The sequence below is a fragment of the Moschus berezovskii genome, chromosome Y (genome assembly GCF_049115385.1).
Source record: "Moschus berezovskii isolate FMDL1 chromosome Y, NW_MosBer_1.0, whole genome shotgun sequence".
Lineage (NCBI taxonomy): Eukaryota > Metazoa > Chordata > Mammalia > Artiodactyla > Moschidae > Moschus > Moschus berezovskii.
Window position 1 is genome coordinate 12,542,752 of NC_142489.1, and position 16,089 is coordinate 12,558,840.

At 41.8% G+C, this 16,089-nt stretch overlaps 1 protein-coding gene across 2 annotated transcripts in view; it reads right to left on the reverse strand.

Moving 5' to 3' along the window:
• Positions 1 to 4,404: 4,404 nt before the first annotated feature.
• Positions 4,405 to 16,089, reverse strand: part of LOC129557941 (eukaryotic translation initiation factor 2 subunit 3, Y-linked-like) — a 43,276-nt gene continuing 31,591 nt past the window's right edge. For both annotated transcript variants that reach the window (XM_055428592.2, XM_055428591.2), the window contains one exon: positions 4,405 to 4,798. In XM_055428592.2, the coding sequence (XP_055284567.1) occupies positions 4,742 to 4,798 (57 nt within the window). In that variant the 3' untranslated portion in view covers positions 4,405 to 4,741. The remainder of the gene's footprint in view (positions 4,799 to 16,089) is intronic.

Sequence of the window (16,089 nt, forward strand, 5' to 3'; positions counted from 1 at the left end):
CTCATGTCCATCAAACCATCCAGCCATCTCATTCTCTGTCGTCCCCTTCTCCTCGTGCCCCCAATCCTTTCCAGCATCAGACTCTTTTCCAGTGAGTGAGCTCGTCGCATGAGGTGGCCAAAGTATTGGAGTTTCAGCTTTAGCATAAGTCCTTCCAATGAACACCCAGGATCGATCTCCTTTAGAATGGACTGGTTGGATCTCCTTGCAGTCCAAGGGACTCTCAAGAGTCTTCTCCAACACCACAGTTCAAAAGCATCAATTCTTCGGCTATCAGCTTTCTTCACAGTCCAACTCTCACATCCATACATGACCACTGGAAAAACCATAGCCTTGACTAGACGGACATTGGTTGGCAAAGTAGTGTCTCTGCTTTTTAATATGCTATCTAGATTGGTCATAACTTTCCTTCCAAGGAGTAAGCATCTTTTAATTTCATGGCTGCAATCAGCAGTAATGAGTTACGAGATGTCAGTGGGTTTGGAGTGACTTTGGGCAGCCTGTATATTGAAGCTCAGGGCTAATTTCCTGTGTTGCTGGAGAATTTGCATTTTATGTGTTGCTCTAGAACTTGTTGACCCTTGGGTGGTGCTTGGTTTTAGTGTAGGTATGGAGGCATTTGATGAGCTCCTATTGATTAATGTTCCCTGGAGTCAGGAGTTCTCTGGTGTTCTCAGGATTGTTTAAGCCTCTTTCCTCTGGTTTTTGGTCTTATTCTTGGAGTAGTCTCTAGATATCTCTGTCATTTCCAAGGTGGTTCCCTCTGTTTTAGCTTCTGTTTGCTGGTCTCTTCAGTGTTTAATTTCCGCCCTGATACCTGGGAGCGGGTGGACACTTTTTAAGGCTCAGTTGTTCAGTCCTGTTCTGGGAAGGCAGGAACGCTGCAGACAAATATCTCTGCAGTCTGTGGGGAGTGCTCGCAGAGTCTCGGCCACACTGGGTTTTCCCCCGCTCACAGGGCGTGTGTTGTCCCAGTCTACACTGCACAGGCTCTAAGTTGCTCCGCCGGGAAGTGTCCGAGGCTGGCGCTGGGTTGTATGCACTTCCCACGTCTGAGCGTCTCAAATTCAGTTTCTCAGGTACTCCACAAACGCACAGAATTGACTGGGTCTGCGTTTTGTGCCTTCCCCAGTCCGAGCAGCTCAGGTGACCAGGTGTTTGGCGAGTGCGGTCGTTGCAACTTATCGCCTACCCAATCCTTGCCACTCGGTTTTCTAGGTGTACAACTGGCGCACCTTCTCAGGCGGATATTGACTGGCCCGAGCCCAAGGTGTCTTGATTAGCAACAAGCCTGCCTGCAGTTTGTACTGGATGCCTTTCTGGGGCCGCCGTTGCCCCCACCGACTCTGGCTGACCGCCCTGCCTGTCTCGGCGGGGGATGGGGGATGGGCTGACCGCAGCTGGCTTGCTCTGCTCAGTCGTTTGTTCTGTAAGCAGGGCTGGCGGAGTCTTAGGTTAGAGCTTTCCGCCTTTCTGTGGGGAAGTTATCCCAGTCTGCTTTGCTATTCTGTTAGATCTCTCAGATTATTCTCAGAGCATTCAAGCCCAGTCCTCTCTCTAAGCAGTTCAGCCGGCTCCTCCCTGCCTAGCCTCCGGTTGCTAATGGCATATGCAGGCGACTGCGCTGATTCTCCGCTGGAAGTTACCATTTGGCTGGTAATCTATGGGTTTTAATTCTTTCTTTTTTCCTCCCAGTCATGCGGCCCTCTGAGGTTCCAAGGCTCGCCACAGACTAGCCAGTGAGAGTGTTTCCTGGTGTTTGGAAACCTCTCTTTTTAAAGCCTCCCTTCCCACGACGGAGCTCCGTCCTTACCGCTTTTGTCTCTCTTTTTATCTTTATTTTCCTACCTCCTTTCGAAGACAATGGCTCCTTTTCTGGGTGCGTGATGTCTTCTGCCAGCATTCAGAAGTTGTTTTGTGGACTTTCAGTTCAGTCGCGTCCAACTCTCTGCAACCCCATGAATCACAGCACGCCAGGCCTCCCTGTCCATCACCAACTCCCGGAATTCACTCAAATTCATGTCCACAGAGTCGGTGATGCCATCCAGCCATCTCATTCTCTGTCGTCCCCATCTCCTCCTGCCCCCAATCCCTCCCAGCCATCAGACTGGGAAACAGTGAGTCAACTCGTCGCATGAGGTGGCCAAAGGATTGGAGTTTCAGCTTTAGCACATTTCATGTAAAAACCAGTTTCACAGAAGTAACAAAAGCCTATACCTCATATTTAAAGAACGAAAAGGAAAAAATCTCGCTGACCGACGAGGGAGAACAGGCCTCTAGGTATGTTGAACGATTCTATCAAGTTTGTGATGAGTATTTCTGGATGACCCAAAAAAAGGGTCAATTACTCCCAACGTTATATGCTGGGAACAAAAAGAACAAAGAGCAGGGTTTGGTGATGGTCCATTAGACCCAAAAGAACTAAAACATATGGGCTAACTATCCCACAAACAACATAAACATTCGTGGTCACATACCACCCCATCCAGTCCATCCACTGGCCAGGCTCTGACTGGAAATATAACCCTGGAATCCACTAGGTGGCACCCAACGGAACCCAATGGGTTTTTGTGCCTAATCTTTGGTCTTGGTTACCACTTGGCTGGGTAGGCCGCTGCACACTGGGATTCACTTTTACCCAAGGCAGCATAAAGACTAACCTACAACAAGCCCTGGTAAATCTACCTTATTTACGTGCTAGGTGGACAAGGTCTGGGTTTCAATGGTACGAGTACATTGCTGCTTTATTCATACTTTCTATAGGGACAACAGATATTATAATTAAAGTAGAAGCCTTGACTAATTTCACAAAACAGGCCCTCTTAGATAGTGCTAAAGCTATCCAAGCCTTAAATGAAGAAGAAATCCAAATGAGAAAAGCACTAATTCAAAATAGAATGGCTTTGGATATGCTCACAGCTGCTCAAGGAGGGACCTGTGCTAAAATTAAGGTTGAATGTTGTATATATATTCCTGATCTATCTGGCAATGTATCAGCTTCTTTAGATGACATGAAAAACCAGGTAAAAGCAATGTCAAATGAAAACAATCCTTTCTGGACTTCAGTCCTATCTTTTGATGAATTTGTGGGGAAGAGAGTAGTCTCAACGTCCTATTTCTCTGCCATGTGATTCCTTCCATAAACCTGTTTTTGATCTTAAATTTATGACCCATATGCCTCATCAGCTTAAATGTTAATATTGCCTTTATATTTCTTTAAAAACGACATATTCAACATCGCAATACATTTAAGTCTCCCAGCCTATTGTATCTCAAATTATCAATTTTTTAAACATGAGTGGCTTAAGTCAATTTAAAATATATCTGGGCTAAGGAAACATCATTATTTGCAAAGTGCTTATATTATCAGCAGTGTGTCTTCTGCAAGCTCCAATTTTTTTCAAACATGAATTAAAATTATGAGTATGCCAATTTTAAGAATTATTACTTATAATGAATTTTTTCATACCATTAGGTATATGAGATCTTACTTCTCGACTAGACTGAACTCATGCCCCTTGCTGTGGGAGTGCTGAGTCTTAACCACTGGACTGCCAGTGAAGCCCCTCTAGTGAATATTTTTAAGGAAAAAGAAAAAAAAAAAGAAACATGCTACTTGATCGGAAAAAAAGGCTAGTAATTAGAATCCATATTATAACTACATCAACTAAACAACTGGGATAAAACATAAAATTGGCTTAAGTTTCCTCTGTTTCAGTCTAGGAAAATAGTAAAGGGTGAGAAAGGTCCATGTAACTAATCCCTTATGTTCTAAGTGTTAGTTGCTCAGTTCCATTGGACTCTGCAACCCCATAGGACTGTATAGCCTACCAGCTCTTCTGTCAACAGGATTCTCCATACAAAAGCACTGGAGTACATTGCTATTCCCTTCTCTAGGGATCTTCCGGAGAAGGCAATGGCAAGCCACTCCATTACTCTTGCCTAGAAAATCGCATGGACAGAGGAGCCTGGTGGGCTGCAGTGCATGGGGTCGCTACTAGTCGGACACAACTGAGAGACTTCACTTTGACTTTTCACTTTCACACATTGGAGAAGGAAATGGCAACCCACTCCAGTGCTCTTGCCTGGAGAATCCCAGGGACGGCGGAGCCTGGTCGGCTGCCGTCTATGGGGTTGCACAGAGTCAGACACGACTGAAGCGACTTAGCAGGATCAAACCTGAGTTTCTTGTACTGTAGGCAGATTTTTTTTTTCCATCTAAATCACCAGGGAATCCCCTAGTTTAAGGGACAATTCAATTTGAACCTATTAACTCTCATTGTATATTTTAAAAAGAAGATGACATAAAATATGGGATAAAAATGAAAACCTGGTTTTGAAGGAGGCTATGTCCGCAGGTTTTGAATGGTGTGATAGCCCCCAGAAATACTCAAAGGCAAATCATGAAAAACTAAGAGAAAAACTTTATTTCAAACAGGTTCACTGGTATGCGTACACTAGCAAAGGCTGGTTGTAACAGCAGCTTCATTTGAAACCTGAACTGATGCACAAGTGACACTGCTAAAATGTGGGTTGAACCCATCAACATGCTAATTCTTAAAATTATCATTGACCCTATTATTTTAGAATAAAAACTAATTCTCATCAGAAAAAAATGAAAACAGCTCTACTAAAGAAATGAAATGTATTTGCTAGTACTGCTTTGAAATTATGCCACTAGGTTGTGAAGAGAAATTCTGATTTCATCCAAATATATTATTTAACTGATAATCTTCATTGATCATCTACTGTTGGCTTGATGGTTACTCCTCTTCTTATCTGACCCCAACCAATTAAACTGCAAAATGAAAAACAAATTATGAATTTTATATCCATTTCATAGCATAAATGTAAAATTTTGACAAAACTGTTCTTACTACATTTTCCTCTAAATTCAAAGTTGTTCCCATAACAGGCTGATCTATAAAGAAAAGTCTGTATATTACCTTCTTAGAATCCCAGAGCCTCATACATGGATCGTGGCCACCATGAATGAGAAGAAAAGCAAACAAGAAGTTGCTAAAACACATACAGTAATGTCTCTCTAAAAACAAAAAAAAATACCCATTCACAATTAGGAAACAGGAGCACTTTAGGTCCCCTTCACGGGAAAAGACTCTGATGCTGGGAAAGGTTGAGGGTGGGAGGAGAAGAGGACGACAGAGAATGAGATGGCTGGATGGCATCACTGAATCTGTGGACATGAGTTTGAGTGAACTCTGGGAGTTAGTGATGGACAGGGAGGCCTGGCGTGCTGTGATTCATGGGGTCGCAGAGTCGGACACGACTGAGCAACTGAACTGAACTGAGATATAATAGAGAATTTATAAAACAAAACAAAACAAAAATTATAAGAAGAATTTCTAAAACAGGAAATAAAAAGAAAACTATATACAAGTTTTAAAGCTAGAAAATATAAGGACAACTGGGAAACTCACTAGATTAATAAATCAGCAGATTCGAACAGTATCAGAAAAGATTAACAAATCTTGAAAGTCAGGCAATCTAAATTACTGACTTTGAGAAGCAAAAGAAAAAACAAAAAGTAACATCAACTAAATAACCTAAAATATATCACTAGAATCAACATTATGAGAGTACCAGAAAGGAAGAGAGGGGTAGAGTTTATCTGAAGAACTAATGAGTGGAACAATTCATGAATATATACAAGAAGCTCAAAATTTTTCAACTAGGCAAACCTAAAGAGGTAACAAGACAAACTATGATCTAACCATCCAAGTCAAAGACAAACATAAAATGTTGTAACAGTAAGAGGAAACAGAGTCAGTACACAGTAACAAATGTTCTATAAGATTATCTCTGAAATTCTTACAGATATCTTGCAGGCCAAAGGACAAAAGGATGATACAATGAAAGTGTTAAAGCAAAAAAAACTACCAAGCAAGTATAATAACTTTAAAAATACTTTCAATATGAAGAAATGAAAGTTTTTCACAGATAAAACCTTCTTGAATTCATTATCAGTATACCTGGCTTTTAAATAAATGAAAAGGAAATCCTTCAAGTTGAATTGAAGAGACGGTTCAGTTCAGTTCAGTTGCTCAGTCGTGTCCAACTCTTTGTGACCCCATGAATCACAGCCACATAGCAGCAAAAGATCTCTGAAAATGTACTGCTCTCTTGGTAAAGGAAAGAATATACACAAAGAAAACTGCAATACTTAATTTTGGAGTACAGAATCTAAATATCCAATATGTAAGAATTAATAATAAATACCATATGCAATCGGAGAAGGCAATGGCAAGCCACTCCAGTACTCTTGCCTAGAAAATCCCATGGATGGAGGAGCCTGGTAGGCTGCAGTCCGTGGGATCGCTAAGGGTCGGACACGACTGAGCGACTTCACTTTCACTTTTCACTTTCACACATTGGAGAAGGAAATGGCAACCCACTCCAGTGTTCTTGCCTGGAGAATCCCAGGGACGGGGGAGCCTGGTGGGCTTCCGTCTAAGGGGTCACACAGAGTCGGACACGACTGAAGTGACTCAGCAGCAGCAGCAACCATATGCAATACGATACCATACCAATCTATCATATCAACAGCCATTAACTATACAAATAGATCTTTAAAACTGGGAGACTAGCACAGAAAGATATACACTACCATACATAAAATAGATAGCCAGTGGGAACTTGCTATATGACTCAGTTCAGTTCAGTTCAGTCGCTCAGTCAACTCTGACTCTTTGTGACCCCATGAATCCCAGCATGCCAGGCCTCCCTGTCCATCAACAACTCCCGGAGTTCACTCAAACTCATGTGCATCGAATTGGTGGTGCCATCCAATCATCTCATTCTCTGTCGTCCCCTTCTCCTCCTGTTCCCAATCCATCAAAGCATCAGAGTCTTTTCCAGTGAGTCAACTCTTTGCATGAGGGGATCAAAGTATTGGAGTTTCAGCTTCAGCATCAGTCCTTCCAATGAACACCCAGGACTGATCTCCTTTAGGATGGACTGGTTGGATCTGCTTGCTGTCCAAGGGACTCTCAAGAGTCTTCTCCAACCACAGTTTAAAAGCATCCATTCTTCAGCGCTCAGTTTTCGTCACAGTCCAACTCTCATATCTATACATGACCCATGGAAAAACCATAGTCTTGACTAGATGACTAGGGGAGTTCAAATCTGGTACTCTTGTGACAACCGAAAAGGGTGTGTTGGGAGGGAGTGTGGGAGGGAGTTTACTGAAGAAGGCGACATATTTATACCTATGGCTGATTCACGTTGATGTATGGCAAAAACCAGCACAACACTGTAAGGAAATTAGCCTCCAAATAAAAATAAATGAATTAAAAAAACGAAAAATGTGTGTTTTGATGTTTACACCAGTTGCAATATAGAAGCAACCTAAGTGTCCACCAACAAAAGAATAATAAGGAAGATGTACTGTATACACACATAAACATATGGGGAAGGGGAAGGAGAGGGTGGGATGAATGGAGAGAGCAGCAAGAAAACATACAGATACGAAAGTAAAACAGATAGTCAGTAGGACAACCTAGAGGGGTAGGATAGGTGGGAAGTGGGAGGGAGGGAGGTCCAAGACAACAGGGACATGTGTACACCTGTGGCTGATTCATGTTGATGTATGGCAGAAACCAACAGAACACAGTAATTATCCTCCAATTAAAAAAAAAAAGAGTAAGACATTGCATGTAATTTAAAACTAAGGTCATATCAGTTTGGCATAAAATGTTCTAATGGTGTTATATATAATCCCATAACAACAACAAATTAATATAATATACACAAACGAAAAATGATGGGTTACTTTTTAAAGAACTTAGGAATAGGACTTCCCTGGTGATCCAGCAGTTAAGACTCAGTGCTTTTACTGCTGCAGGTCTGGATTTAATCCCTAGTCAAGGAAGTAAGGATCCCACAAAGAACACGGAAACAGGGCAGTCCTAAGAAGGTGAAGTAACAGGACAGGAAGGCCACTTTCTCCCCCACAGATTCAACAAAAGACCATCTGAACACTGACCAACTTCCACGAAACAACTCTGAACGCTGGCGGAGGACACAGGCACCCAGAAAGGCAGTCCATTAGCTTTGAAAAGAGGTAGGACAAAATATAAAAGACAAAAACAGAGACAAAACAGTTAGGAGAAGTTTCCAAACACCCAGGAATCCCTCTCACAAGCAGGTCTGTGGGAGTTTGGCAGTCTCAGAGGGCAACATAACTGGGAAGAAAAAATAAACAAAAACACTGAATATGCACCTAACCATAACTCCCAGTGGAGAAGTAGCCCAGACACCTGCATCCACCACCAGCGAGAGGGGGCTGAACAGGGAGGCTTGGGATGCATGCTTAGGGTAAGGACTGGGCAGAATGCCAGAGAACAATCTGAGAGAACTAACGTGAGATAGCAACCCAAACTGAGGTACAGCCAGAGAGAGGGGGGGAAAAAAAAGAGAAAGAAAACTTTCCCCTGAAACGCTCTAACCTGAAGCGTAGCCTGGCCTGTTCACAGAACAAAGGATTGAGCAAATACCAGAGGACAGCTAGCCAGCTGTGGACACGCCCATCCCCCTGCTCGAGGCAGAGACACAGGCTGGCAACAAACAAAGCCAGAAGGCAAGGGGCAATCTTGGCACCCTAAACTGCATGCTCCATGAAACCATGAGCAGGTTCCCACTTGCTAATCAACTCTTGGGATCCTGGATGGTTGACATATGCCAGGAGGGTTGCAGCCAGAGATCAGCTCCCCAGAGAAGATATGTGGAACACCTGAGAAGGTGGTCTTGTTGCGCATCCAAGAAACCAAGTGGCTGGGACTGGGGAGGTGATCAAGATGTACAACCCACCTGGGACAGTGCGCTCACCAAACACCAGGTCACCTGAGCTGCTCAGACCTGGAAGGGCACAAAACACATGCTCAGCTAAGTCTGTGCCTTTGTGGAGTACCCAAGAATCTGAACCTGAGCAGCTTAGATCTGGGAAGGGCACACAACCCAGGGCCTGCTTTGGACACTTCCTCTGCAGAGCAACCTGCAGCCTGAGCACTGTAGACAGGGAAAGCACACACACTGTGAGTGGGTCAAATCCAGTGTGGTCCATACACTGAGAGCACTCCCCACATATGCCAGTGGTATTTGTTTGCAGTGTTCCTCCCTCCCCACAGCACAACTGATCAAGTGAGCCTAAATGAGTGACTACCTTAACCCCCTTGTGTCATGGCGGAAATTAGACACTAAAAACACTGGCAAACAGAGGAAATAAAAAAAAAAAAACAAAAACAAGAGGGAACCACTTGGGAACTGACATGTGCAAGTAGTTAGCATTGACTAAGCATTGGAAGGGGCCTGCAGACCTTGAGAAGAAACAGAAGCTGGAACAAGGAACTACCTGAAACTGAACGGACCCCACACTGCCCTGAACTGCTCCAGAGAAATTCCTAGATATATTTTTATTGTTATAATTTTTTAATTCAAAATTTTTATTATTTTTAACATTATTTCTTTAATTTTCATTTTTATAACCTATTTGCTTGCCAAGACCCTATTTTTAAAGCAAACTTCATATGTATTTTTTAATAGTTTTCGTGATTGATCTTGTTTTGTATATTTAATATGACATTTTTCAGAGTCTAACCTCTAGATTTTTAATCTTTGCTTTTTGATATTTGCTATCAATTATGTACCCTTAAGAGTCCCTTGTACTGCAAGGAGATCCAACGAGTCCATTCTAAAGGAGATCAATCCTGGGTGTTCACTGGAAGGACTGATGCTAAAGCCGAAACTCCAATACTTTGGCCACCTCATGCGACGAGTTGACTCACTGGAAAAGACTCTGATGCTGGGAAAGGTTGGGGGCGGGAGGAGAAGGGGATGACAGAGAATGAGATGGCTGGATGGCATCACCGACTCTCTGGACATGAGTTTGAGTGAACTCCAGGAGTTGGTGATGGACAGGGAGGCCTGTCGTGCTGTGATTCATGGGGTCGCGGAGAGTTGGACACGACTGAGGGACTGAACTGAACTGAACTGATGTACCCTTAAAAATCTAATCTTCACTATCCATTTTTGCCTAGGGGTATGACTACTGGCTTGATTCCTCTCTCCCCTTTTGACTCTCCCTTTTCTCCCCAAGGTTACCTCTATCTCCTCTCTCCCACTTTCTCTTACGTAACTCTGTGAATCTCTCTGGGTATTCCAGGCTTTGGAGAACACTTATGGAACTGATTACTGGCTAGACTGGCCTCTCCCCTTTTGACTCCACCCCCCTTCTCCTACTGGTTAGCTCATCTCACTCCTCCCTCTTCTCTTCTCCATGTCACTCTGTTAACCTCTCTGGGTGTCTGTCCTTCACTGTGGAGAATTTTTTCACCATTAACTTAGATGTTCTGTCATCGGTGCGGTATGAATGGAGAAGTGTTGACGCTACTGCAAGAGTAAGACTGAAAGTCAGGCAGGACGCTTAAATCCAAAACTTGAGAACACCAGAAAACTCTGACTTGAGGAACATTAATTGACAACAGATCAACCAAAAGCCTCCATACCTACATAGAAATCAAGCTCCACACAAAAGCTAACAAGTTCCAGAGCAAGACATACCATGCTAATTCTCTAGTAACCCAGGAACATACACCTGAGCATTAAAATACAGGCTACCTGAAGTCATACCTACAGACACCTCAAAACTCACTACTGGACACTACCTGTGCTCCAGACAGAACAAATACAACTCCAGCCACCAGAACAAAGACACAAACTTTCCCAACCAGGAAAACCTGACAAACCACTAGTCCAACTCCACCCACAGGGAGCAACGTCCACAATAAAAAGGAACCACAAACTTCCAGCAAAGAGAAAGGCCACCCCAAACACAACTATCTAAACAAAATGAAAAGGCAGAGAAATACTCAGCAGGTAAAGGAACATGATAAATGCCCACCAAACCAAACAAAAGAGGAGAAGATAGGCAGTCTACATGAAAAAGAATTCAGAATAATGAGTAAAGATGACCCAAAATCTTTAAAACAAAGTGGAGTTACAGATAAACAGACTGGAAAAAAGGAATGAGGAAATGGAATAACTGTTTAACAAGGATCTGCTGCTGCTGCTGCTAAGTCACTTCAGTCGTGTCCGACTCTGTGTGACCCCAGAGACGGAAGCCCACCAGGCTCCCCCGTCCCTGGGATTCTCCAGGCAAGAACACTGGAGTGGGTTGCCATTTCCTTCTCCAATGTGTGAAAGTGAAAAGTGAAAGTGAAGTCGCTCAGTCGTGTCCAACCCTTAGCGACCCCACGGACTGCAGCCTACCAGGCTCCTCCATCCATGGGATTTTCTAGGCAAGAGTACTGGAGTGGCTTGCCATTGCCTTCTCCGTTAACAAGGATCTAGAAGAAATAAAAAAGAGTCAATCAACATTGACTAACATAGTAAATGACATCAAAAGCTCTCTGGAGGGAACCAACAGTAGAATAACTGGGGCAGAAGATAGGATAATTGAGGTAGAAGATAGAATGGTGGAAATAAATGAAGCAGAGAGCAAAGAAGAAAAAAGAATTAAAAGAAATGAGGACAACCTCAGAGACCTCTGGGAGGATGTTAAATATCCAAATATTCGAATCATAGGAGTCCCAGAAGAAGAAGACAAAAAGTAAGGCCATGATAAAATACTTGAGGAGAAAATAGTTGAAAGCTTCCCTAAGTCCAAGAAACCCAGAGAGTCCCAAACAGGATAAATCCATGGCAGAACACCCCAAGACACATATTAATCAAATTAATAAAGATCAAATACAAAGAGCAACTATTAAAAGCAGCAAAGGAAAAGGAAAGAATAATACACAAGGGGATTCCCATAAGGATAACAGCTGATGTTTCATTAGAAACTCTTCAGGCCAGAGAGGAATGGCAAGACATACTTAAAGTCATGAAAGAAAAAAACGTACAACCCGGATTACTATACCCAGCAAGAATCTCATTCAAATAAAAAGGAGAAATCAAAAGCTTTACAGACAAGCAAAAGCTGAGAGAATTCAGCAGCACCAAACCAACTCTTCAAAAAAATGCTGAAGGATGTTTTCTAGACAGGAAACACAGAAGAGGTTTATAAACTCATCCCAAACCACAAATGTTGGAACCAAAAGACAAAGACTGGCTGAAATGAAACAAAAGCAAGAGCCTATATACCCTTTCTACAAGACCCACCTCAAAACCACAGACTATTACAGACTGAAAGTGAAGGGCTGGAAAAAGATATTTCATGTAGAGGCCAAAAGAAGGAAGCAGTAGCAATACTTGTATCAGTTACAATAGACATTGAAATAAAGGCCAAGAAAAGAGATGAACAAAGACACTAAATAATGATCAGAGGATCAATCCATGAAGAAGATATAACAATTATAACTCAACATAGGAGCACCACAATACCTAAGGCAAACGTTAACACGTATGAAAAGGGAAGTTAACAGTAACACTTTAATAGTGGGAGCTTTAATACCAACTCACATCTGTGGACAGAAAACCAAGAAGAAAACTAGAAAGGAAACACAAAATTTAAATGGTACAAAGGACCAGTTAGACCTAATTGATATCTATAACACATTTCACCCCAAAACAATGAACTTCACCTTTTTCTCCAGTGCACACGGAACATTCTCCAGGATAGATCACAACCTGTGCCATAATTCTAGCAGTGATAATGAAATCATTTCAAGTATAGTTTCTGATCACAATGTGGTAAAATTAAATGTCAACTTCAGGAAAAAAAAAATATTAAAAGTACATACATATGGAGCCTAAACAACACACTTGTGAAAAAACAACAAATCACAGAAAATATGAAAATATACACAGAAACAGATGAAAATGAACATGATAACCCAAAACCTATGGCATTCAGTAAAAGCAGTGCTAAAGGGAAGGTTCATAGCAATACAAGCTTACCATTAGAAACAAGGGAAAAATCAAATAAACAATCTAACTTTACACCTAAAGCAACTACAAAAAGAGGAAATGAAGAACCACAGGGTTAGCATAAGTTTCCTTCTAACATTTAGTGACATTTCCTTCACTAAAAATTATAGCAGAAATAAATGCCAAAAAAAAGAGACTACATAACAAAAATCAACAAAGCTAAAAGCTAGTTCCTTGAGAAGATAAATAGACAAATCATCAGACTCATCAGAAAAATTTTGTTGAATCAAATCAACAAAATTAGAAATGAAAACAGAGAAATTACAACAGATAACACAAAAATACAAAGAATTGTGAGATTACTATCAGCAACTATATGATAATAAAATGGACAACTTGGAAGAAATGGACGGATTCTTGGAAAAGTGTAAGCGTACAAAACTGAGCCAGGAAAAAAAAGAAAAACTTAAGAGACCCATCACAAGCATAGAAACTGTAATAAAAATTCTTCCAACAAACAAAAGACCAGGACCAGATGTCATCACAGGTGAATTCTACCAAAAATTTAGAGAAGAGCAATACCTATCCTACTCAAATTCTTCCAGAAAATTGCAGAGGAAGATAAACTGCCAAACTCATTCTATGAAGCCACCATCACCCTAATAACAAAATCAGACAAAGATGCCACAAAAAAAGAAAACTGCAGGCCAGAATCACTGATGAACATAGATGAAAAGTCCTCAACAAAATTCTAGTGAATTGAATCCAGCAACATATTAAAAAGACCATATATCATGACCAAGTGGGTTTTATTCCAGGGATGCAAGGATTCTTCAATATTCACAAATCAATCAATGGGATACACATTAACAAATGGAAAGATAAAAACCGTATGATTATCTCAATAGATACAGAGAAATCCTTTGACAAAATTCAACACTCATTAATGATAAAACCCTCCAGAAAGCAGGCAAAGAAAGAACATACCTCAACATAATAAAAGCCATATATGATACACCCAAAGCAAACATTATCCTCAATTGTGAAAAATTGAAAGCATTTCCCCTAAAGTCAGGAACAAGATAAAGGTGCCCAACCTCACCACTACTACTCAACATAGTTTTAGAAGTTTTAGCTACAGACATCAGAAAAGAAAAAGAAATAAAAGGAACCAGAATGGAAAAGAAGTAAAATTCTGTTTGCAGATGACATAATCCTCTACATCAGTTCAGTTCATTTCAGTTCAGTCGCTCAGTCGTGTCCGACTCTCCGCGACCCCATGAATCACAGCACGCCAGGCCTCCCTGTCCATCACCAACTCCCGGAGTACACTCAAACTCATGTCCACAGAGTCGGTGATGCCATCCAGCCATCTCATTCTCCGTTGTCCCCTTCTCCTCCCGCCCCCAACCTTTCCCAGCATCAGAGTCTTTTCCAGTGAGTCAACTCGTCGCATCAGGTGGCCAAAGTATTGCAGTTTCAGCTTTAGCATCAGTCCCTCCAATGAACATCCAGGATTGATCTCCTTTAGAATGGACTGGTTGGATCTCCTTGCAGTATAAGGGACTCTCAAGAGTCTTCTCCAACACCACAGTTCAAAAGCATCGATTCTTCGGCGATCAGCCTTCTTCACAGTCCAACTCTCACATCCATACATGACCACGGGAAAAACCATTGCCTTGACTAGACGGACGTTGGTTGGCAAAGTAATGTCTCTGCTTTTTAATATACTATCAAGGTTGGTCATAACTTTCCTTCCAAGGAGCAAGCGTCTTTTAATTTCATGGCTGCAATCAGCATCTGCAGTGATTTTGGAGCCCAAAAAAACAAAGTCTGACACTGTTTCCACTGTTTTTCCATCTATTTCCCATGAAGTGATGGGACCAGATGCCATGATCTTTGTTTTCTGAATGTTGAGCTTCAAACCAACCTTTTCACTCTCCTCTTTCACTTTCATCAAGAGGCTTTTGAGTTCCTCTTCACTTTCTGCCATAAGGGTAGTGTCATCTGCATATCTGAGGTTATTGATATTTTTCCCAGCAATCTTGATTCCAGCTTGTGCTTCTTCCAGCCCAGCGTTCCTCATGATGTACTCTGCATATAAGTTAAATAAGCCAGGTGACAATATACAACCTTGACGTACACCTTTTCCTATTTGGAACCAGTCTGTTGTTCCATGTCCAGTTCTAACTGTTGCTTCCTGACCTGCATACAGGTTTCTCAAGAGGCAGGTCAGGTGGTCTGGGATTCCCATCTCTTTCAGAATGTTCCACAGTTTATTGTGATCCACACAGTCAAAGGCTTTGGCATAGTCAATGAAGCAGAAATAGATGTTTTTCTGAAACTCTCTTGCTTTCTCCATGATCCAGCGGATGTTGGCAATTTGATCTCTGGTGCCTCTGCCTTTTCTAAAACCTGCTTGAACATCTGGGAGTTCACGGTTTACATATTGCTGAAGCCTGGCTTGGAGAATTTTGAGCATGACTTTGCTAGCATGTGAGATGAGGGCAATTGTCCGGTAGTTTGAGCATTCTTTGGCATTGCCTTTCTTTGGGATTGGAATGAAGACTGACCTCTTCCAGTCCTGTGGCCACTGCTGAGTTTTCCAAATCTGCTGGCATATTGAGTGCAGCACTTTCACAGCATCATCTTTCAAGACTTGTAATAGCTCAACTGGAATTCTATCACCTCCACTAGCTTTGTTAGTAGTGATGCTTTCTAAGGCCCACTTGACTTCACATTCCAAGATGTCTGGCTCTAGGTCAGTGATCACGTTATGGTGACTATCTTGGTCGGGAAGATCTTTTTTGTACAGTTCTTCTGTGTATTCTTGCCACCTCTTCTTAATATCTTCTGCTTCTGTTAGGTCCATACCATTTCTGTCCTTTATCAAGCCCATCTTTGCATGAAATGTTCCCTTGGAATCTCTAACTTTCTTGAAGAGGTCTCTTGTTTTTCCTATTCTGTTGTTTTCCTCTATTTCTTTGCATTGATCACTATAGAAAACCCTAAAGACACCACCAGAAAATTACTAGAGCTAATCAGTGAATATAGTAAAGTTGCACGATATAAAATTAACACACAGAAATCCCTTGCATTCCTATACACTAACAATGAGAAAACAGAAAGAGAAATTAAGGAAACAATCCCATTCACCATTGTGATGAAAAGAAGAAAATACTTAGCAATAAATCTACCTAAAGAAAC